This window comes from Tachypleus tridentatus, chromosome 11, assembly GCF_004210375.1.
Source record: "Tachypleus tridentatus isolate NWPU-2018 chromosome 11, ASM421037v1, whole genome shotgun sequence".
Classification (NCBI taxonomy): Eukaryota; Metazoa; Arthropoda; class Merostomata; order Xiphosura; family Limulidae; genus Tachypleus; species Tachypleus tridentatus.
The window spans coordinates 62,398,284-62,424,096 of NC_134835.1; the positions used below are offsets into that span (position 1 = coordinate 62,398,284).

At 34.9% G+C, this 25,813-nt stretch overlaps 1 protein-coding gene across 11 annotated transcripts in view; it reads left to right on the top strand.

Moving 5' to 3' along the window:
* Positions 1-25,813, top strand: part of LOC143232288 (alpha-tocopherol transfer protein-like) — a 41,338-nt gene that overhangs the window by 3,649 nt on the left and 11,876 nt on the right. For 2 of the 11 annotated variants that reach the window (XM_076467505.1, XM_076467513.1), the window contains exons 2-5: positions 706-840; positions 14,821-14,949; positions 16,840-16,917; positions 24,122-24,335. In XM_076467505.1, coding sequence (XP_076323620.1) covers positions 24,125-24,335 — 211 coding nt within the window. In that variant the 5' untranslated portion in view covers positions 706-840; positions 14,821-14,949; positions 16,840-16,917; positions 24,122-24,124. The remainder of the gene's footprint in view (positions 1-705; positions 841-14,820; positions 14,950-16,839; positions 16,918-24,121; positions 24,336-25,813) is intronic. The other 9 variants (XM_076467512.1, XM_076467509.1, XM_076467506.1 and 6 more) reach the window with 9 other exon arrangements.

A 25,813-nucleotide genomic window follows, 5' to 3' on the forward strand; every position in this document is an offset into this window, starting at 1 on the left:
GTAAGGTTAACCAGGACGTGAAAGGTTACATAAGCAAGTTTTGTTTTCGATGCGATCAGCTGCATTGATTTTAACTGTTACAATTAGCGCGAACACCGAATCTAGTTTTAAGGTCAAGGATGTTTTAAAAATTTGAACCAGGGTATGCCATTCTCGTGTATTCTAGAAACCCACAATTAAGTTGTGAAACCACGGTAAAAGGAGGTTGCATTAACTTTACCCAGGGGCGATCAAATTCAGTTCCACTCGACCAGAAATTAAAGACACTAGTGAAGAAAACGCCAATTTAATAAAAAAAAAATACTTAATTTTACAAAATCAGCTGGTACAGAATCAGTATTAGAGATAAAAACGATAAACAGTAGTACTTGTTAATTTTTTTCTTTGACTGGGTTGAATATTTCTGCTCAGTAGCTACCGGACAATAAGCTGACAACTCCATGAAACGAAAAGTGACCAAACTTTGAGAGAGAACTAATTTCCTTTTGAATTATACTGAAATTTTAGTACTTAATAAGACTTACCAAGATGTCATATCACCAAGCAAGACTCATGAACATAAATGTCAAATCAGGACTTCCGACTTTTTATCTTGATATACAACCAACATGTTAACTAATTCAACTACGATTTATTTTTAAGTATAATCTCAATTGTGTCTGTAAATATGAAATAGCAGTGCTCTAAGACCTTTACCTCTTTCAGAAGGAAATCTCCTTATTGATCCTCAATCCAGGACTGAATGGTATGTAATAGATCGTCGTCACTCTGAAATCTTTGATCATTCAGAAGGATTTTAAAGTTAGGGAAGAGAGCAAAAGTTTTTTAGGCCTAAAGCAGGTGAGTAAGAGCTGATGATTGAGTAATTCGAAGCCAGCATCATGAACAATGTTTATAGCAACACGTGATTCATGAGCTGGTATGTAGTCGTGATGAAGTAGTTCACCTTTTCTGAGCAATTCTTTTCTCTTTGTTTTGGTTTATTGTTAATTAAGGATGTTTAGTAATTTACTATAAGGTTTGATCTCTTTCAAATTATTTTAGTACTTAAACATGATAATTGTGATGTTCCCAGCTGAGGGTTTGACATGTACTTCATTTGGTTGGGTTAATTTGGGTTTTTTTCCATTGCAAATTTTGTACTTTTGTTTCTGAATCGAATTGGTGAGCCAACATTTCATCAGTAATTACTAATCTATTGAAGTATTTGGAGCAGACGTTCACTTTCAATAACTCGAATTCGTTTCTACTCATTTTCGGAATCCATCTGGCAATAACCTTACTCATTCCGAAACTGTCACTCAGAATGCTTGCTATGGTATTTTTGTCGATTCTTACTTCTACTGATAACTTTCTAATGGTAAATCTTTCATCATATCATGAACTTTGCCTACAATTTCTGTTTTGGCTTATGTCTCAGGCTGATTTCACCTCTAACCACATTCACATAATTGTCTACCGCACTTAAACTCAGCGCGCCGTTTCTTTCACTATTAAATATGTCAGATCACTCTCCTCTAATACTGTTTTCCTGTTGGATGTTTTGTTGCTTCATTTTCCTTTTAACAAAGTATTTTATCTCGGCACGAAGTTCGATCTTTTACATGACTTTTGACACTGCTCACTTCTTCCCTTACAAAAATCTTAAACATACAAAATAAATTCGCTAAGTTGTGTATTGCGTGTTGTTTACTCATAAAAAGATTCACACGTAATACTTTTAAGGTTAGAAAGCGAAACTTTTGGAAAACTTTCGTATAACGCTTGACCAGGTGACAATAGACAAGTCAAGGCGTAAGCATACAAATGTAGGAGACAGTCTCCAGGGACAAGATTAGTGTAGATCAGGGTAGGACTATCTTATTAGTCTAAAGCTTGAAATGAACTAGAGAAACCTGTGCTAAAGGTGTCCAAAATTTCCAAGACGATGTAGTTGTACCAGGTCACATCGTCAAGTACAGATACTAGATGAAGTTAGATTAAAGATCCAGATACGTTTGTTGCTAGACCTGTGAGGGTTTGACTCTTTCGCTATACACAAGGGTTTATTTTTGGCATATTACTAGTAAAAAGATTAACAAAGAATTGAAACACAAACGAAAACACCATTTAATAAAAAGTTGTAAACAACGTGAAATTATATTTTAAGAACTTTACCAAAATATACACATAAGGACATTTAGCCTTTACAAAATAAGATGCGTATAAGCGATAGATTAATTTTGCAAACTACACAATTTGATAATACTTCTTAATTTATAAAGCAGACGTAAAATATACATTTTAATCACCCCTTTGAACTTTTACGTAAGTTAAATATAACTTTTAACTCTCAATCTTTTTAACAGACTATTTTAAAAATAGTGTCAACTTTTAATTTTTGTAATGTTCATTGAAAGTTTTATCACTTAACTTGTACAAGTTATATATATTTGTGTGTGTGTGTTTGAGATAAAAAAAAACAATTATCTTATTAAATCAGTGTTATAGTCTCTGGATGGTCAGGTTTACAAGTACACCTTTTATTGGTATAAGTCCAATACGACACTAAATTTTGGCATAAGCTTCAACTTTCCTTTCTTCTTATGAGAATCACTAAGTAATAACAGTACTGGCATTCTTCCCAGCAATAGTAGCCTCTTCATGAAAATGCTGTATAACTGCTTTATATCAAACATGTCTGGTTTTCTGGTCTACATTCATTCTTACTGGTCATCCCAAGTACCAACTTTTCAATTCACCAATGAACATATCTATTATAACTGTTGCCAATAAAGTAGGTGGTTGGCTATGGCTATTTTAAATAGTATTATCGCTGCGCACCCTTGTGGAGATTACGTCTTGCCACAGATGAATGCCAGAGTCTCTACAGATTTGCCATAGCTCTGAATAAGGTAGAAGACAATAATTATATCATAGTACTGGGAGTCTTTAAGGTAGAGTCACGTTGGTCAGGATAACCAAGAACTTGGTCATACATCTTAAAAGTTGGGGTTAAAACATCATATTTTTAAATAAATATTGATCCAGCATTTAATTGTTTCAATATTAATTAAATATAGATCTTAATTCTACTATTTATACAAAACCATGTTTTTATCTAATTAAAATTAACTTTTTTTTTATATTTAAGAAACCTAAAACACATCTCTTAAGAGTGTTATTTTCTTCAACGGTTTGGTCGTGTATAATTGTCAGATGTTATGCTTACCAATTGTTAATTAAAGGCTTTTACCTTTTTTAAATATATATATTGTTTTTGTTAGGCTTAAAATCCTTGCATAGTAGGTGTCTGTGACTTGTTGACAGTGAATTCAAAAAACAAACGAACAGCTGTAAGTTCACTTGTTTTCAAAATAATATATACTTTCGGAACTAATTAAACGTATATAAAAAAAATTCATTACAATATAGAATATATGTATAGTATAGATGATCATAGGCATATCATGAACACTACATAGTTCTCTTCTTCTCGTCAAAAATTCGCTTAGATTTATTCGATTGCTTTAGAATTTCAGTTAAGAAGCGGAACCATTTTTCTGTTATTATCGCTAAACTATCCGAGCACAGTTCACTTTCGTTTCGTTGAGTTACCACGGTTGTATCCTAAATACTGATACTTCTAAAATCTTCTACTCCTTTTCTCGTATCTAGGCCTACTTCCAATAAACGTATACTTTTAGTCAAAGTCTACACAGGCAAGTTCAATTACTTCAGAACTTTGACGAAATAAATGATTCTTCTTATCTCTTTCAACACCGCTAGACCAACCCTAATACGTAACAACCTTTAAGCCTTCCTTCTCTGTCCGGACTCCTTCATATAAGACTTGGTTTCTCACCGTCTGCCTACTTTTCCTCTCACATCAAACTACTTTTATGTTTATTACCGTTTCCTCATTATATATTTTCAACATTAATAAATTTCACGCAGTATTTTATAATATCTACAGTAATAAGTTACAAACACATCGTAGGACACTTATTAATTTACGCAGCTAAATTTCTTATAATATTCAAATCATAATTGCTTCTAACCCTCTTGTTATGAACAAAACTAAACAATCATAGAATATTCACTCATAAAATTAATACCGTCTACACAGAACAGTATTTTATATCATATCAATAATCTATAAGGGATGTTTCTGGAAAATTTTGCATTTTGGATTACCGAGCTTTAATGTTTTCTTTATCTATCATAATTAATCTCGGACAAGCCTCCGATTTATTATTTGACTTCTTTTAACGTATTACGATTTCAAATGGCCGCAATTTCGAACTTGAATTTAGAAACTAATTAAATGTTAATATGTATCAGTTTATGACATTTGTCAACAAGATTGATACACACAATCTTCTTTCTTAGCACAAATATATTTTAATATACACACAGCAATACAATTTGTAATAACAGTTTTTACAAATAGTTATTTCAAGTAATAATAATTTACATACAAAAGTTTAACAAACAATATTGACTTTCTATCTGGCCTGGAACTAAATACTTTATCGAGGGTTCACAATAAGCGGGCCCGGCACGGCCAGGTGGTTAAGACAATCGACTCGTAATCCGAGGGCCGCGGGTCTGAATCCCCGTCACACCAAAAATGCTCGCCTTTTCAGCCGTGGGGGCGTATAATGTTACGGTCAATCCCACTATTCGTTGGTAAAAGAGTAGCCCAAGAGTTGGCGGTGGGTGGTGATGACTTGCTGCCTCCCCTCTAGTCTTACACTACTAAATTAGGGACGGCTAGCGCAGACAGCTCTCGAGTAGCTTTGCGCGAAATTCGAAACAAACAAAACCACTATAAGCGAATTAATTCTATGTCGATCCAAAAGTACACTTCAACTGACACGAAACTACCTTCTTGACAGTTGTTTTTTCCCGACGAAAATATCTAATGTCCTCGTAGAAATGCTAACGTCCAAAGTTAACTCACTAAAGTTAAGCGTATCAACGCCTGATCAACTATTTGTAGTTTCCCGACTGATAAACGTTAATCCCCGTTATAGCTTCAAGGGTTTATAGTATATTGACTTTAGCAAACCAACATAATATTATGAAAACTTTCTCTTGGCGTGTCGATTTATAAACCTTAGGCGAGGTTCTCGATAGTTTAGTTGCCAACAATATGTTACTTACACACATTAGTACATTGTTAATTATTACACTTGAGAATCTTTTACAAGTTTAGAGAATAGGCAGTAATTTCGTAATACATATTTAACACTACAAGCTACACGAATTCCTAAATATACATTTAACTAAAACTTTTGCATTCGTATTTAATTTTAGCTATTTAAATTTTAATTTCCTGCTAGAAACGTGAATCAAATATACAAAATCAATAAACAGTGCTTAATCTACACAAATGACGATTTCATAATAATGAAACGTTATACATTTGTAATAAATATTTTTAATTACTCATTTAAACAGTTCCAGCACTTGTCATCAACGTGGCGTATGTTGCAATTCAAAACATAAGTAATATTTGCAGTTGAAAAACTGTTTAAATTTTGTTTGTTTGTTTTTAAAGTTTCGAGCAAAGCTACAGAAGGGTTATGTGCGCTAGTCGTCCCTAGCTTAGATGGAAGGCAGATAGTTATCATTACCCACCGCCAACTCTTGGGATACTCTTTTACCAAAAAATAGTGGGATTCACCGTCACATTATAACGCCCCCACGGCTGAAAAGGCGAGCATGTTTGGTGCGAGGGGGTTGCGAACCCACGACCTTCAGATTACGAGTCGCACGCCTTAACCCACCCGGCCATGCCAAGCCGTTTAAAGTTTATCGGAAAACGGATCCAAAGTGATATCAAATCTCTCCAGTGTTTCAAAATTCAAAAGACAACTGAAATTGCACAAACTGACCGTGATTCTGGCTTTGAGTGTTTGTGTGCGTTTATTTTTAGCAAAGCCACATCGGGCTATCTGCTGTGCCCACCGAGAGAAATCGAACCCTTGATTTTAGCGTTGTAAACCCGTAAACTTTTGGCTTTGAACCTGAATTATCTGATTTTTGAATGCGATATGGCTCTGTGTTGTTTTTCAGTCGCGTAACATTTTTATATGTATTTAAAGAGATACAATGGGAGATAATAGTCAATATTTACCTGAGATTTGCGTTCTTATATCTATTTTAATCTTCACCAAGCTGATACGACCGTGTAGGTAAATGTGGTTCATTGACCTTAATAACAAGTGTTTGCTATAGCAAATAAACTTTTTATAATATCTAAGAATATTTTAAAATTCAATCTTTATTGGTATTACAATAAAAAACAAAACTTTCGTAAGTGTTATATAATACACACAACATTTAGTTTCTTTGATAACTTGATTAAATCTTACACTGAGTTTATAAAGTTCACTAGTCGGCAATAAGGCTTAACCGCCCCATATGGAAGCTGCTCAATTTGACCACGACAACGACATTTGCCTGCATTCATCAAAAGAGCTACAGCTTGAAGTACTGGTTTATGTTTTGCTTTTGGATGTAGTCCAAGTGCACTCTAGATGTTCACTCTTCCTGGTATTATCGTGTAAATGAAAAATTGCACAGTTTCGTTAAACGGGTTAAGTAAACATTTTGAGTTGCACATAACTACCGATAGGTGTGTTTGTTAAACTGAACAACGTTAATGAATACAATGAACTAAATGACGAGATTAAACGCCCCTAAAGCTCAAACAAAGCCATTTATAGTTTTAACTACGAATCAGAGAGATGACAATAATCGGAAACCAAAAGCAACAATTCTTAACTGAATTATGATCCACCCATAAATAAAAGCACGAAACGTGTTTGGTATCATCAAGTCTCGAGCCCCAGACTCGCGCAAGTCCAGTCCAACCATTAGGCCAAGTTCTAAACTCGAAGCGTTTATGGGATTAAATATTTGTTTCTTGAAACATCAAAATAGTTTTGCTTACCACCGTTTAAAGCACTGACGTTTTAAATAAATTCTAGGTACAAAATGTTTTAGTAAATAGTCACTGTAGCTCGATCATCTTCACTGTTTGAAAGAATAAGTAAAAAAATAACAAAATGTTCTTCATTCCGATAATTCAGAACACTACTTATGTTACACATGATTGTATTCTACGTACAGGGATCCAGTGTTTAAAATCCTGATATTTATGCCTATAAATCTTCTCTAATAACACCTGGAGACATGAATGTAAATGAGGTGGTCTCTAAATCTCACCAATAGTAAATAGCTTGTCAACTCTTTATCCTTTACAATTCCTAAACTGCATCCAGGCTGTTATACTTCAAATTCCATTTGACACAGAGTGTCAGACACTGTCTATTTCGTTAGCGTGTCTGGATTGTGAATCAGAGGGCTCATGGTTCCAACACCATGACATTGTTCTGTAACTGTAATTGTTAAGCACCACTGTTCGATCACAAAAGAGTAGCTTAAGAGTTGCCGATTATTGTAGTTGCCTAGGTAACTCCGCTCTCGTCCATCAATTCAAAATCTGAGAGGGCTTTTTAAAGAAAGCCCGTTCTGTGGCTTTATGTGAAACTTCTCAAAGAAACAAACAAAAATCCTTTCTTACTGTGTTTCGAAGTCCTGTGATTCAGAACTCGACAAATCTCAGATGCCACGTTACCATGGCAACTAAAAATTTCATTGTGGTACCTAGTATTTTCTCATATTTTATTTGCGCGTATGATGGCTGTGCTATATAAAACTCGAATTTAGAAACGTTCTGAACTACTGGAAATCCGGGACTATTTTTGCTTTCCTTTAATCCTAATTTTTGTTTGTTTGTAGTTAAGTAGAAAGCTACACAATGGGCTATCTATGCTCTACACACCACGAGTATCGAAACCCGGTTTCTAGTGTTGTGAATCCACAGACATGCCGCTGTGCCGCTTGGGGCCTTTGAGTCTCAACTCGAATTTTGTTTTTAGAATTTTAATGGCGGATTTAGTGCTTCTTTATTTGTTATTTTTTAAAATAATGAAACGCTGGAGATGTAGCAACACGTTATTAATTTAGTTCAGGCAGTTCCATCAAGTGGTTGTTCTTATCATGTGATCGTAGGCATGCACTCGTTGCTGTGAAAGTGAATATATATATACACTGGTTCTTAAAGTAACCGCTCTGGTCCGGGGAAAGCAAAAAATTGCGAATAACCGAAACAGCTGATAATCGAGACACTAGCTGAGTAAAATTATTCAATATATTTAAGTTCCTTGTTTTAAATTATTAACTTTCTACTGTCATGTAACCCATTATCATTAAAAATGACAAAAAGTCGTTACATTCATAATAATAAAAGCCAAACATCGGTCGGTCAGTCAGTCGGTCACATAAGTTCAATACACTTTTTATATTATAATACTTCCTCTTTTGATTGCCGTTCCCATTTTAGTTGAATTTAGTTGCTAACAAACACGTGAATAGCTCCTAAATTTCGGCACTTTTTCTACTCCAGACACAAAAATGCATTCGCACCTTATTAACGCCTGTAAAAAATAAGTAAAAAATTTAGCGCAGATCTGTGATCGGGAAGTATTATAAAAAAGTCTTTGTTAAGACAGGTTGAACATACTAGTTAGGTGTAGGGAAGCGAGGTAATGCGTAACTGGGCTACACCCCAACAGAACCTGAACATGCATACGTAGTTAACGGATGCCTGCCGTACAATGTAGAACAGCAGACGACAACTGAAGTTGAGTGGAATCTTAAATAAATTTCATTTTGTGCGTTTTTGTACATTACATATAATCATTAATGAAATAAAGTTAATCAAGCCACAACTATCTTGCACTCTTGACTTAACAACAAAAAGGGACACGGCTAGGCTTGAGTCGACCGACTCACAATTTGAACGCAAGCAAGATCCTGCACGTGAAACCACGAAATAGCAAAACTTGAAATCTTGCAATAAAATTTATCTTCTGAGCGACAATTTCTGCAAAACATTGCAAATTATTGTCTGTGATTGTAATGGCACATTTAGTTTGAGAACATTTGGGCTAGCAAGATAGCCCTCGAGTAGCTTTGTGCGAAATTTCCAAACAAACAAACAAACATTTAGTTTGAGAACATTTGGGGAAAAGAAAACTGTGGATAATTTAGTTACCACAGTAGTCCCTATTTCCCGGTACAAAGTTGCAAGTTTAGGGGCTGGTTTCTAAATCTGATAATACTCGTCGAGGCCCACTGTAAGTAAGTGACCAACAAATGAGTTTTCTATCTTTTTCTGAAAATAACAAGTTTTCCCCTCCTACCTAGACTAACCTTGAACTACGATACAACAGTAATTAAAGTAAAGTGAGAATAAGGCCAATCAGACAGACATATGAAAACTAATAGATATAAATAAAAGTTTTTCTAACATATTTTTACTTGATTAGTTTCGCTCGAAACAGTTCTTCTAAATCGATTTATTGCTGTTGTTTATATTTCAATATGATTGTACTTATGACAACATTTGGTAACACTGCCTAAAACCTTCCAATTAATTATGTAACTTTTATTTAAAAAGTTGCTAAAATCAACAGTAATAATAGTCTAAATTATCAGTAACGTTTTTGATTTTAGTCACAGAAATAAATGAGTATCGAAAACTATTTTTAGCTTCATGAGCCTTCATACTCACTACTGAGACACTGCTATGGTTTTCTCTCAGCATGGCCAGGTGGTTAAGGCACTCGAATCGTAATCCGAGAGTCGTGGGTTCGAAGCTTTGTTACACCAGATATGCTCGCTATTTCAGCAGTAGAGACAATATAATGTGACGGTCAATTCTACTATTTGTTGGTAAAAAGAATAGCCCAAAAATTGGCGGTGGGTGATGATGACTAGCTGCCTTTCCTTTAGTTTTACACTGCTAAATTAGGTAACCCTAGTGTAGTTTTGCGCGAAATTCAAAAACAAATATATCGTGCTTTATTAAAATATTCTAAATAACATTATCCCTTCAGAAAATAGCTCCACTATCCTGACACTGTCGAACAATGTTCCCAAACTCTATAACTGACGACAATTGTTCTTATAGCAAATAAATGAACTATTCTGACTCCGTTGGAATGTCCCCAAACTCCAATTGAACGATAATATTTCTTGTCAGTACACTGCTGAACTATCATCACAATGTCATGTGATGCCCCCAGCTTATCCAAATAACAGTAACATTTCTCTGCTGAACTATCGTTATGATGTCATGTGATGTCCACAAACTTTCCAACTAATGACATTCTGTCTTGTTAACGCTCTCATACGATGTCCCCAAACTCTTCAACAATGACAATCTCTCATACTAATAAACTACTTTAAAACTGTCATATAATATCTTAAGCTCTCGAACTGATAACAGGTCTTCTTGTCAGCATTCTAATAAACTATTCTGACATACTCGTACGATATTCCCAAACTTTCCAACTGACGAAAACCCATTTTTTAGCATACTACTAAACTATCCCCATTTACCCTTAAAGAAGGAAGGTTCATCTTTCAAAAGGTTTTTATCAAGACTTGAACTAACGTAATGACTCAACTATCTTAACACTGACGTAATGACTTAACTATCTTAACATTCTTCACACAATTTCTCCACACTCTCTTATTAGCGAATTTCTGAGCTCTCCTAACACTCCTCTAAGATATACCCAAATTCACATATTGATGTTTGTTTGTACGTTTGTTTGTTTGTTTGTTTTGGAATTTCGCACAAAGCTACTCGAGGGCTATCTATGCTAGCCGTCCCTAATTTAGCAGTGTAAGACTACAGGAAAGCAGCTAATCATCACCACCCACCGCCAACTCTTGGGCTACTCTTTTACCAACGAATAGTGGGATTGACCGTCACATTATACGCCCCCACGGCTGGGAGGGCGATCATGTGTAGCGCGAACCCGCGACCCTCGGATTACGAGTCGCACGCCTTACGCGCTTGGCCATGCCAGGCCCTTGTTCGTTTGTGTTTTGAATTTCGCGCAAAGCCACACGAGAACTATCTGCACTAGCCGTCTCTAATTTAGCAATGTAATACTAGAGGAAAGGCAGCTAATCATCACCACCCACCGCCAACTCTTGGGCTACTCTTTTACCAACGCATAGTGGGATTGATCGTACATTATAACGCCCCCACGGCTGAAAGGGCGATCATGTTGGATGTGACGGGGATTCGAATCCACGACCCTCAGATTACGAGTCGAGTGCCTTAACCACCTAGTCATGCCGGACTTACATGTTGTTAGGAAGCTGTTGAATTATCAGGCAGCCCATTTTCTCAACACCAGAAAACCGTAGAATTAGCAACACCAAGTGAATGTGTTTGTTTATTTAATTTTGCACAAAGCTACACGAGTTATACTTGCGCTAGCTGTTCCTAAATTAGCAGTGAAAGGCAGCTAGTCATCACCACCCACTGTTTACTCTTGAGCTACTCTTTTACCAATAAACACTGTTGGCCGTCATATTATAACATCCCATGGCTGTAAGAGCGAACGTGTTTGGTGAAACGGGTATTCAAACCTGTGACCCTCAAATTGCGAGTCGAGTGCCCTAACCAACTGGCCATGCCGGGACAGTCCGAGAATGAACGACTGCTAATATATTTTGTGTAAATGTACTCAGTACCTTATTAAATATGACATTTGTTTCAGGTGATAGTTCAAACTAAATTACCACATCGATATCAGCTAACTAATACCACTCGTATTCTCACCTGGAACACATTCATATTAGTTACATAAGATTTATTTGATTTAGTGATGCATAATTTTACTTCTTAAATGGCAAAATTCTCAAAAATATTATCGGCTTACTATGATTTCCACAAATAACCCTAAAAGAGACATGAAATGGCTAAGTCTGGTGTTTTATACGACAACGACAAGACCTTTAAGCAGCTAAGTCTGGTGTTCTGTATCATAACAACGAGACCTTAAGTGGTCAAGTCTGGTGTTATGTATCGTAACGAAGAAACCTTTAAGTGGCCTTCTTCGTGTTCTATCATAAAATTATTCCTAACTACAGTAACGAGGTAAATAAACAATTGGTGGGAAAAAGTTTGATTACCAGATGTAGGTCGACATTGTATTTCCTTATAAATATGAGACTAAGGAAGGGTGGTTGCTTCGAGCATTAACGTTGCAAATAGTAACCAGTTCTCGATTAATAGTTTTAATATTCACCTCATTAAGCTGTTAGCATATTGTAAATGTTATTATTTTGAGCAGCAACAGTTTTGACGTCCTAGTCTGATATAAGATACTGCTACTACTCTGAGTCAACTTTGATATAAGATACTGCTACTACTCTGAGTCAACTTTGATATCAAGATTTCTTTTATTTCAAGATATATTAAACAAGTCACATTATATAAAATTTTTTGGTTGAAAAGCACTAATAATATTATTATTTTAATGAAAACGCTTGCTAAAAGGTGAAAACAACCACGTCGTTTCAAGTACTCAAAATACATACAAAGTTTAAAAGAGTCTCACTGTATATTACCAAAAGTTTTCAGACAGCATATTTACACATTGTAATAGGTCTAGGGAGAACATACCTAGCAATAGTTTCTACTGGATGATGGGTTTGGGTTTTTAAACAACATGTAGGATGTACTGAACGCGGCTATGAAGTCTAGTGAGATAGTGTCATGTAGTCCTGTTTCAGGACCTGTTATGGTCCCTTGGTAATAATTGAAAAAAAAAAAAAGTATTGTTATAGTGCGATAATCTGGTAAATTATTCTTTGGTTCCCTTGAAGAACGTTTATATGAAAAAAAAATCACAATTATTTCATACTTTATGTCTAACAGTAACTTGAGATATATAACTTCCTTAATTTGCTCCCACAAACACAGCGCCTTGATTTGAAATTAACTGGATTATTTTGTGAGGTATGGAAAAGATACCTGACAGGTAGAAGTAAAAAATCACCAAACTTCAAACTGCACCAAAAGAGTGGTGCTATATTGTACCTGTTGAGTACCAATGATTAATATCAACTGTTGGTAACAGTATCCAAGCTGTTAAAAATACATCAAGCATTGAGAAAGCGGGTGTTGTGTTAAGTGGGAGCGGCTCGACCTATAGTCAACTGAAACTCAAGCTGTATTAATTATCCTATCTTTCGATTACATAATACAGTCGTTGGGTCTCTCGTATAGTTTTCTAAATTGATATGTTCTGCTTGGGTTTGTGTTGTTTTTAAAATTATCCTCACGTTAAGAAAATGGTTTGTTTGTTTTTTTGTTTTTTGAATTTCGCGCAAAGCTACACTAGGGCTATCTGCGCTAGCCGTTCCTCATTTAGCAGTGTAAGACTAGAGGGAAGGCAGCTAGTCATCACCACCCACCGCCAACTATTGGGCTACTCTTTTACCAGCTGGATTGACCGTAACATTATAACCCCCCCACGGCTGAAAGGGAGAGCATGTTTGGTGCGACCGGGATTCGAACCCGCGACCCTCGGATTACGAATCGAACGTCTTGACACGCTTGGCCATGCTGGGCTCTTAAGAAAATGGGCAGGAATTGCTTAAATAATTGCATTCAACAACACAAAAGTCCGTGAAGTTATTGTACGACCTCATAATACAAATACACATGAAGTTATAAGACCTTATAATACAAAAGCACATGAAGTTATTGTACGACCTTATAATACAAAAGCACATGAAGTTATTGTACGACCTTATAATACAAATGCACATGAAGTTATTGTACAACCTCACAATGCAAAAGCACATGAAGTTATACGACCTCATAATACAAAGGCACATGAAGGTATTGTAAGATCTTTTCTGACATGATGTTCTCCAGCCGATAGATCGGTATTACTAATAACACACTCAATATAGAAGTCAACAAAAGCTTGCGTATTCTTCATGAAACCTTTTACATAAATGGATAATCCTGATCCCAGGATGACATCCGTGACAAGCGGATAGCATCTCTCACTTTTCAGTCCCAGCTTCGACAGTCTTTCTCAGGTTTTCCTTGGATATGTAGCCGAAATGTAGAATATAGATTAAACAGCAAGCCATGACTGTGACTGAAATCAGATCACCACAACTTTTGAACATGTTATCCAATAATCCCCTTGCTTTTAGATGAGCCTATAGTATTAGCTACAGCTTCGTTAAACATATTTTAATATTTACATATCTGTAAATATTTTGTCAGTCCTCTATCGGACAGTCTTATAGCTGTTGTGGACACACAAGGCTCTTTAAGGACATTTTGTTCAAAATATCTAATTACGCAGTATAGTAAAGTAGAAGTAATAGAAGTATTTTGAATATGCTATTATGCATTTATCTAGTTGAAAAAGACAAACCATAAACAAAGAAATGTTCAAATGTAATTAAAATTAATGTAATGCAGCAAGGTTACTTTAATTTTGTGTTCATTAGGTTTTATAAATGGGTGAAAGTGGTTTGTGCTTTTTAGAAAGTCTGTACTTAATATTTTAGAGATTTGAGAATGAGGTGAGTAATGAATTTCTGGATTACTTGTTTTGTCGCATATTTTAGAATTGCAACAAATAATGGTGGTATGGCATAAAAATCAGACCAAATGCAATAGGTTTTCTTGCTGTATTTCTGCTAAATTACGTTAAGTCATAAAAACACCAACTTTCTTTTGCAAAACTGCCTCTATAACTAAGTCGGGATTTATACATTTATAGACTTTTTGTAGAGCAAACTAATATTAATAACATATGGAGGAGGCATAACAAAACAACTGTGTTTCTATGTTCCGCATGTGTGGAGGAAAGCTGTCTTGTTGAAAATAGTAAATATATGTGACCTCTTATCGTATTTCATTGGTAGAGCACAAGCTTAGACAAGGAACGTGCTCAAAAGCTGATATAGCAAGGACGGCCTCGTGTGACACTGAGTCTAGAAACCACAAATACGTCATATGGAGGTCAGAAGAAAGAGAGATAAACCCAAAACTAGGTAAATAACAGTGACCTACTTACATTAGCGTAAATTCTGAGTCACTCTCACGTAACAATGCACAGACAGCTTGCTAACGTTTGAGTTAACGGATGTCGAAATACATGTAGCCACAATGGCAATCCTATCTTGCTGTACCACATGTCATGTTTGGAGCTGAACCTCATTTCACTCAACGTATAAGTGGTTGTATATATTTCAAAAGTTCTTCGCAGTTTCGAGACGCAATTTGGCTTTCGTTATAAATTAATCTTTCTGTGACATGGTGACTTTTTTTATTTGTGTAAACGAAAAATAAGTGAAATCGAGATAACTCATGACTAGTGTCGCACACACACACGTGATTCGCGGGTTGTAGTTATTTCAATTGCACAATCACTTATTGACTGGTGAGTGAACAATTACGTACGTTTGTGACTCATTTATCGTAATTATCTAATTCTGTCTGCTGGAAACTTGGGAAACCGTGTTTTCATATTTGTGGAAGACACCGTATAGCTTCGTGTTTAATAACAAACAAATAAAGGAAACGTATTTTTTAAAGACACCTAAATATATTTTGAAACCCAAACCTAGGAAAATATTTTACGAAATTAGTTTATATTTGCTCATTTCATGGTGATGCATTTATAACTTTGACGATATATTCACAGCCTTGTTTTATGAGGAGTTTATACGTTTTCAAAACTATATTTCAGAACATTTAAATCATTTGTTTTTATTTTACAGAAAGAATTCTTACTATGATTCAATAATACATTAATTTTAATTTATTCAGTATTACAACTGGGCATTATTATTTTAAAACTATGCAAACGACTTATTTTAAATATCAACTCATATTTCTCTAGCAAATTTATGTAAATTAAGAGTCGGCAACCATATCATTGCACAACGAAGTTTTTGCTTCCTGAACAGTGTTGGATGTTCCTTATAGGTTTTTGGCTGCTGATCACGAAAATCACATCCAAATTTACCCATCACGTACCGTTTCATCGAAATTTTCAGTTTTGCTACAATGGAAAAACAACATCAGAGCAACTGGAATCCGTCAATGCTTGCTGATTACTGTTGGACACTGCAACGTGATGCACCGGACATTGAATACAAACAAAATCAGGAGCAAAACACTTTTAATTATGTTGAACTTAATAGCGTATTAGAAACATAAACGCAATTAAATAAGTTATTGCCGGTAAACAGTTAACTGTCTATTTCTCAGAGTTCCTACGTGATGAAGCAAAACCAAAAGTATATTTGTGCATACCCACCAGGTACCTGCCACAATCAGCACAAACTTTTCAAAGAAATTGTTGAGCAGTGTATTTTTTGTTTGGAAAGGGGCCAGAGAAAGGTGTGCCCCTCGGGTGGTGGACTATGAGTTTTAAAGTTGATAACGAAAGGAAAAAAAAAAGCCAAAATAGTAAATACTAAAAATTTAATAAGCCTCATCAGCAATGGTATTTAAATAAAGAAGTACTCTATTGAATGATATCAGAAATTAGTTTGATATTTTAAGTCCTAAAACTTAAGACAATAATTATTTATAAATTCATTATTAGTCAGTGTGATACTTAATGTTGTTTCTCTTGGGAAAGTTTATCTAAATCAGGTTCTAGGTTATAGGAGGCGAGGTGTAACACATCATCTAGGTGTGAATCAGTGAGTTGGATGCCAAACTTGTTCTTTGTGAATTTAATTTTTTAAAAAAAGTTGCTCGCACACATAAGTACTTTCAAAAATACATCCCTTTTTTTTTGGCATGGTCTACTAAGTTTGGATAAATCCCAGCTTCAGTAACATATTTATAGTAAAAGTCCAATAAGGAGACATTTTCTGCACGAAATTTTGAGTTCATAAGTTCACAAAGTTCCCTTTGAACTTTTTCAGGAACTTTATCCCCTTCCACATGAAAAGGAGTAGCAACCAGCTTGAAACCAGCCTTCTGTGACCGAATGTCAACAAAACGTAAGGAGAACTGTGTTATAAGCTCATTTATAACTAAAACACATTTTGAAGTGGCAGTGGGTTTATTTTCCTTGCAATGTAGGAGAGTGCGCGAAGTTCGAATTTTCAAACTGGCAAAGTTTCATCTCAAATACTACAATATGTTCATAAAGTTCATTCACTAATTGACTGCGTCCTTGCATCTGCAATTTCAGTTTATCTAAGTAGAAAGTTATATCCACAAAAAATTCAAGATCCGAGAGCTATTCAGTATGATGGTACTCTGAGGCATTCACAGCATACTTTCCAGGAATACAGCAATCTCTTTTCAGAGTTTATAAACTCTTTCTAACATGACATCTCGGCTGAGCCAGGGAACATCACAGAAGTTCAATAAATCGGAATAATGTGCCTCTGCCTCCAATAAGAGTTGTTAAAACTGCTGATGTTTCTATCCTTAAGAGTGTATGAAGTTTACTGCTTTCAGTAAGAATTGCATTACTTCTTGCATTCTTGAAGCCTTAGCACACAATGTTTCTTAGTGAATGATGCAGTGCATGCAATTTGACATTTTTATTTTGTATGCCAACTTTTTCCATATTCTTCTCAAGAAGTATCAGCACACCTTTCTTTTTACCTGCCATTGCTGGACACTAAATGTGTTTATGAAATGACGCACAGACACATCCACACAAACAATATATGTATGAGAGAGAGAGAATATATTACTACAAATGATCGGCATTAGTATATGGATCTATGCAACTGAAACTCAACACTCGCAATAATAAATAAATAAATCTCACCAAATAACTTACTTTTCTTTGAAATTCTAATGATCTAATCAGTTTTATTTAGTACCAATTTCATAATTTAAAACATACATCATCGATTGCTAATGAGTGGTTTTTAAACAACAATTTTGTATTTGTTGAAGGCAACGGCGGGCCAGGTCAGGCCCACGGGCCGTATGTTGCCGACCCCTGGTATAAAGAATACTTTTGGAGTTTTGTTTGATTGTTGTTGGACAGTTAGAAAAACGCTGTCTAATGATTTCCTATGTCACTTTATGTGGCTAGAGAAAAATACGAGTTGATATATTGTTACTGGTTAAAAATGAAATTTTTACCTAATCGTATCATGGTTCTGCATGGCCAGGTGGTTAGAGCACTTGAATCGTAATCTGAAGGTTGAGGGCTCGAATCTCTGTCACACCAAATATCCGTGCCCTTTCAACCGTGGGGACGTTATAATGTAACACTCAATCCCACTATTCGTTGATAAAAGAGTAGCCCAAGACTTGTCGATAAGTGACAAGTTGCCTTCCCTCTAGTCTTATACTGCTAAATTAAAGACAACTAGCGTATATAGCCCTCGTGTAGCTTTGTGCGAAAGTAAAGACAAACAAGCCTGATCATATTTGGAGATATGCTGCCTAATGATTCAATATCGACTCTTTAGTTCCTTTTTATGAAGTTTTGTTATTAGTAAACAGTGAAGTCCTTCTCTGATCATAGTTGGAGAAACGTTATATAATAATTTTCATCTCAGTATATCCTGTGATATTTTCTTTGAATGTAGCAACAATTTGAGAAATCTAAGGAAACCTTTTTTCTTGCTGAATGTAAAGGCAATGTAACTCGAGGCCTAGATGTGCTAGTTGCTTCTAATTTAGCAGTGAAAGACTAGAGGGAAAGAAACTAGTCAACACCACCCTCTGCCTACACTTTAGTTACTCTAAACGAATAGTGAGATTGATTGTTACATTGTAATTCCCCATTGCTGAAAGTATGAGCATGTTCAGTGAAAGGCTTTGTTCTCACGACCCACAGATTTCAAAGTAATCCTATTTGACCGACTATATCTCATTTCATGCAGTATGGTAGAACAAAAAAATGGCGCGGAGTCAGTATTAGGCTTATGGCCTTTCAAACTAAAACCCGGGGCTCAATTCCCTGCAGTGGACAGAATGAAGAAAGATAAACGTGCAGCTTTGCGCTGAAAATATTAAAAAACAGATGTGTGTTTCAAAAAATAATACACTAATCCATTTTTTCTGAAAAATGTTTATCTTTTAATATTCTATAATATAGAGATGGAAAAAAGACTAGACATTTTTAAAAGAGAAGTTTGTAAGTCGGAAGTGACTATTAAGCCTTTAGTGCAATAAGACTTAAATGTCATCCGTGCGTTTGAAAGGAAAAGCAACTTCTATTTGATTTCATAAAAGTGTCCGGAGCCCACTGAGGGAAATCGAACATTTGACTTCAGCGTTATATATCCGTAGACTTATCACTGTATTATCGGAAGACATTAATCCATAAAAACATTATGAAGAATTGTGAATTACATAAAAAGACCTAAATGTTGTGTTATTAAACTTCACCCAAGTTGCTTGTTTATGACTTATGTATTAACTAAAGAAAACCTGAGAATAATTTAGTTTCCGCTATATAAGATCGTGGGCCCGTCATGGGCAGGTGGGTAAGACACTCGACTCATAATGTGAGGGTTGCAGGTTCGAATACCTGTCGCACCAAACATGCTCGCTCTTTTAGCCGTGGGAGTGTTATAATGTGCTAAATTAAAGACGGCTAGCACAGATAACCCTCATATAGCTTTGCGCGAAATTCAAAACATACAAACTTTAATTCTTTATATAAAAATTGTTCTTTACGCATGAAATCTGCGCACCTCAGCAAGTAAAAAAAAAATATTTTGTGTGTGAATATGAGCATTTCGCATGTCATTTGGTGAGAATATAAATATTGTATGCTTCATATAACAGAAATCAATTAGCAATTGTTCACCTAAGCAAATTTGATAAACCTCTTTTATGAGTAAAAAACATTTTATTCAACTTTGATTTTTTTTTTTCTTTTAAGCGCAAAGCTCTAAAACTAACTCGCAGTCCACTAACATTATAACTCCATAAACTTACCGCTGGCCCAATGAGGGATTAAGCAAATTGAATTTATATAATTTAATATACAGAATCTGTCTATTTTTATGTGTATGATCTTCGCAAATTCTCGTAAATAAAAACTTAATTTTTTCTAAACATTTACGCACCTTACTAAATGAAACCTTTTTTTTTCTATGATATTTGTGCGTCCAACTAATGAAGTAACTTATCTGTTGTAAATATGGGCCATCATGTCATATTGTTTTGTGCATTCAAGGAGGGAAAAAAACTGAGAAAAACATGTTTGTCCGACCGTGCCTAGAAAAAACACGTATCATTTTGTGAATATTACCCTTGCACATCGTATATATATTATCCTGTTTTGTGAATTTTTATCTGTGCATTTTCCTGAATAAAGGCTGCCTATTTTTTAGATAATTCTATGTATGTCGGATAAAAAGGAGTTAATAATATGTTTATAATGGTTGAGCATTTCATTAAAAAAGGAATACATCCGAATGTACCTTGTGTGTTTCAACGAAAAAACACGATACCTGTTTTATGTGTGTCAGTAAGACGAAATGCTGCATTTATTTAATGGGTGTCAGTAGAACACACCCCCAGTGACGCAACAGCATGTATGCGGACATACAACGCTAGAATCCGGATTTTCATACCTGTGGTGGACAGAGCACAGAAAGCCCATTTTGTAGCTTTGTGCTTAGTAACGAACAAACAAACAGTAGAATGAAACACAGTGCTTGCTTTATGTACATTTCAGTAAAACAAATTGTAGCAGTTGCTTTATGTGCTATAAGTAAAATGAAATATAGTTCCTTCTTTATATATTTGTCAGTAGAATGAAATACAGTACCTGCTTTAAGTGCATGTATTTGTCAGTAGAATGAAATACAGTACATGTAAGGACAGTAGTAGCTGCTTTATGTGCATGTAAGGAGAGCAAAATACAGTAGCTGCTTTATATGCAAATCAGTAAAACGAAATACTTTCCTACGTTATACGCATGTCCATAAAACGAAATACAGTACCTGCTTTATCTGTATATCAATACAACGAAGTACGGTACCTGTTATATGTCCATATCACTGAAAGGAAGTACATGTCATGATATAAAAGACAGCTAAGTGTAAGTATTATTAACTAATCCATCTTGTGAGTACATATTTCACTATAGTTTAGTTGTTGTGTTCATAATTCACTGATGTTGAGACTATTTAACGTCGCATGAAATTTATTGATGTTGAGACTATTTAACGTCGCATGAAATTTATTGATGTTGAGGATATAGAGATTTATAGAAGGCAAGCAGATGATTAAGTGATAAATATATAAATAGTCTGAGACAAGCGGAAACAGCAGACAGAGAGAGCAGACGAGAAAGTCCCGGCCAAGGAAGGTTAAATGTAAAGTAAACTGTCGTAGGTTTGTGTGCTTTAGAATTAAGTATGAAGCTATACAATGAGCTATCTGTGATCTGCCCACCACGGGTATCGAAACCCGGTTTTTTAGCGGTGTAGGTCCGCAGACATACCACTGTGCCACTGGGGGGCAACTGTCGTAGGAGTGAAAAGTTTAACGATTAATATGTCAGAGGAAAATTAACAGTTTTTAAAAGCGATAAGAAATATAGTTTATTCCATCAAAGCGAGCTTTAAAGTAATTGAACCAGCCTGAGTGCAATTTGAGAAAAGGAACAAACGATATCTGATTACTGGAAGAGCATTGTACAACTGTGGTAATTCACGCTATAATTTTACGTGAATTGTACACGGAATACTAGCGCGATAGAAATAGAGAAAGGTAGCTTGTCAACTGAAATTCTAAACTAACTAAATAGATCTAAATGTACTTTTGACGAGAAGAAGATAACAATATGTAATGTTTATGATATTCCTATGATCTCTATAACGTAAAGAATTTGTTGTACACATGTTTAACTAGTTCGAATATAATATATATATTATTTTTTAAAACAAGTGAAATGGGAGCTGTTAGTTTATTTTTAAATTTATCGCCAACAAGTCACACACACCTACTGTAGAAAAATCCTTAGCCCAACTCTCATATCATTCAACCTACTTACTAAAACATGCTATAATATATATAATATTAATACGAATAAGCCTTTATTATTTTCATAATTAGCGAGCCACAGAAAGGATGGTACGGTGGTAAACGACGATCGAAGAAAACGAGAACTACAGAAGAAATAAGTAGGGCAACATAGCACAACAGTAGTAGTAACAAAAATATGGCATAGATTACAATGACGTTATACAATCATATCAGGTGATTTTGATAAATGGGTAGAGAGAGAATCTAATCATGGGTTAAAAGACAGCTAAATAGGAAAATTTATTAAATAACAACAAGAACTAGAGAGAGAGAGGAGAACGTAGACCGAGAAAATAAGAAAAATTAAAAGAATAAAATGAGAAAAAGAAAGACTGGAAATAGAAACAGAAAGAATAAGAGCACAGATTGAAAAAGAAGAAAAAGTGAGCGAGGAGAGACTAGAAATAGAGAGAATAACAGATTACAAAACTCACCGAGGAGAGACTAGAAATAGAGAGAATAACAGATTACAAAACTTATCTAGGAGAGACTAGAAATAGAGAGAATAACAGATTACAAAACTTATCTAGGAGAGACTAGAAATAGAGAGAATAACAGATTACAAAACTCACCGAGGAGAGACTAGAAATAGAGAGAATAAGAGATTACAAAACTCACCCAACCGAAAAAAGAATGACAATGAAGTCAGAGCCAGCCGACTCGAGCTAACCAAATTTGATAAAAACAAAGATGACACGGATGCTCTCCTGGAGAGTATGAAAGATTTGCCCAAAATTAGGACTGGGATAAGGGTGACTAGACAGTCTGTCTCAGCCCATATCTCTATTTACCCACCCGCACGTTCATAAGGCAACAAAATTATGAAAGTGAAAAGCAAAACTTATACTAAATAAAAAAAACACGACATACAAATATCAAAATTTTATAACAGCATAGTAGTTCTTCAGAGCTTTTATTACACTTACATTACAGGTTGATTGTTACCATAGATTTCTTTGAGATAAGCAGGTACAATGGCCCTTTTTACTTTGAACACAATTACTATTAATAAAGAAGTCTCAATTTACTATTAAGCTTTATTAAAACATTTTTTTTCATCTGTTATTTTCTTACTCGTACAATCCTTATTACGTTTGACCCATTCATGTAATAAGCACAAAAAAAGATTTGTGTGGTGAAAATCATGGGAACTGAGGCCTGAAATACAACAGATGTGAAGTGCGTACCTCCTGGTTTTATTAACATTTTAAAACACGATAATAACAATCGAATATATAGTTTTTATCATATTCGGAGTTTACAGTTTGTTAAATAGCTTTTAGCATTTTTACTGTAGGATGTTTCAGCCTCACTATACCCGTTTATCAGAGCAACTCCAGCGCCCTCCTTTCTTACCACAACGAAGGAATCAAACTTAGTAGTCTAGACGTTTTGTAGCATTTGTTAAAACTATAAATGTCAAATCAAGTTGATCTAATAGTTTAGTGATACATATCAACTGTAAATATATTTGTTTTGTTTATTTTTGTTTTTGAATTTTGCGCAAAGATACGCGAGAGCTATCTGCGCTAGCCGTCCCTAATTTAGTAGTTTAAGACAAGAACAAAAGCAGCTAGTCATACCTCCCCGCCAATTCTTGGGCTACTCTTTTACCAACGAATAGTGGGACTAACCGTCACATTATAATGCTCCCACAACTAAAAGAACGAACATGTTTGATATGACGGGGATTCGAACCCGTGACCCTCAGGTTTTGAGTCGAGCGTTCTAAATATATTGTTGTACAGGTTTTGATAAGGAAGTTCATGTGTGAAATTCTTTCTATTATAGAAAGGGTGAAATTCTTTCTATTATAGCAAATTTAAAAATGCTTTACCAGTTACGGAGAAATAGAACCTTTAAAATGTCAACTTTTTATATACTTTTCTTTATTTAAATAGTTTATAACAAAACGCATGGGTGTGATTTAAGGTTTGAAGACAATTAAATATGTAAACTGCTATTATGTTTGTGTATGACACTTAAACTCTAGCATAGAGCTTCTCACAAACGTTCGTCTGACGTAGGAAGCCTAATTATTATACTTCGTACAAAGATAATATCATATCGTATTTAATTTCATCTTTGTCAATGTAAACAGCTCTTCAACATTTCAAAATTATATTAATAGAATATAAAGATCAGCAAGTTTCTGATTGTTTATTGCCCTGTGTATCGTTACAGAACATGTCCTCATCTGTAAATAAACTAGCCAATCAACTCTCTAAGAAGAACAAGAAGAAGGAAAAACTACGTAAAAAGAAACAAATAGTGGATGATTCGGACCTGACAACTGACACTGAGTACGAGAAGCATGATGAAGAGATTTTGGAGCCACTACAAGTTGAGTTACGAAAATGGACTCTTAGTCAGCCCCAGTTTGTTAACCCTCGAATAGGTACGTACGTGTAACTAACACTTTCCTTTTATTGATTTTGATTCTGACTGCTGGCACCTATTAGACTGATGTAATTAATGAGCTACTGTGATGTTGTCTAGAATACGTGCTATAACTGAAAAGGCAAACGAATTCTTTAAGAATATAAAATAAAAACTCTCTACGATTAGTCTGTTGATTGTCCTCAACCCTGTCAATTCATACACAGTGCTGTTACTAAATAGACGACAACACCTTTTAATGTAAATAGAAAACAGGCTTAGTTCTTAAAATTACCATATCCATATTTGACTGGTCGATTTTTTTTAACTGTACAGAAGTTTATGGAAATATTGTTCTTAATATCTGTACTTTTTATTAACAATTTCAGACCCATATTCTGTTTCAATCAAGCCTTATAATTTAATAAATAAGGTTAGGGTTTGCGTGCTGTAACCATAAATAAACTAAAAAAAATTAAAACTTGATGACATTTCTTACTTTAAAAGTAAAGAATGAATTTAAGGCATTTACAATGTAACATGTAAATAGCACGAAATTTCACCCAAAAATTCACGATCAAATATGTTTGGTGACGTATCACATCAACCTGCCATATGCGTTCTAGTGTTTACGAAAAGTCTTTTCGGCAGCAGGCTGACTTTAGTTGAATTGCTATTGTCCCTTCTTCTCACTGAAGATACATATGGCTATTAAAGACAGATGTGATTTAAATAATTATTAGTCACTGTAATATTATGTCATATACGTATCAGAAGAACATGTCATACTGCGCCATTAAGACTATCTATTCATTAAGCCTTGATATAATTTCCAGGCTGAATTTCTCTCTCTAGTGATACCGTAATAGTAGTATGTAAATTTTGAAATTTGTGGTTGAAAACATTATCCGTAACAAAGAAACAGCGCTTTTATTTTAATGATGTGTCTTCCTGTTGATCCTTCTATTAGGTTAACTATTTTGAATATTTGTATCCATATACTGCAATGGATTACCACAGGCAAGCATGTTATGTTGTGTAATTTATACATTTTATCTATACCAAAAACATTATCAGAGTTACGAACGCCAAGTCAAAACAAAACAACATGGGCAACTGATGTGAAGTCAATAACAGAAAATACTCTGTGTATAAGTACTACTTCCACTTTTTTGGAGGAGGCCAATCTTCTGTTGTCTCTCCAAACAAAGCCATGTCATGCAGCTGGTGAGGTCCACTTCTACAAATACTTGCTTTGTATGCGACCAAAGGTGCATATTTGTCCAAACCCACAATAGAACAAATAGACTCATCTCTCCCTTTTTGGCAAGCGTTTAATTCTTTTTAAAATATGAATAAATAGTTTAATGTGAGTTATATAAAAGCTGCAGTAGAAATGTTCCCTTGCTTATTTTGTTGTTGACAGATAAGTGAACTGTCTTGTAATGTAGATACAGTCCGTGCTGTATAGACAGTCGCTGGTAGCTTGAAAATACC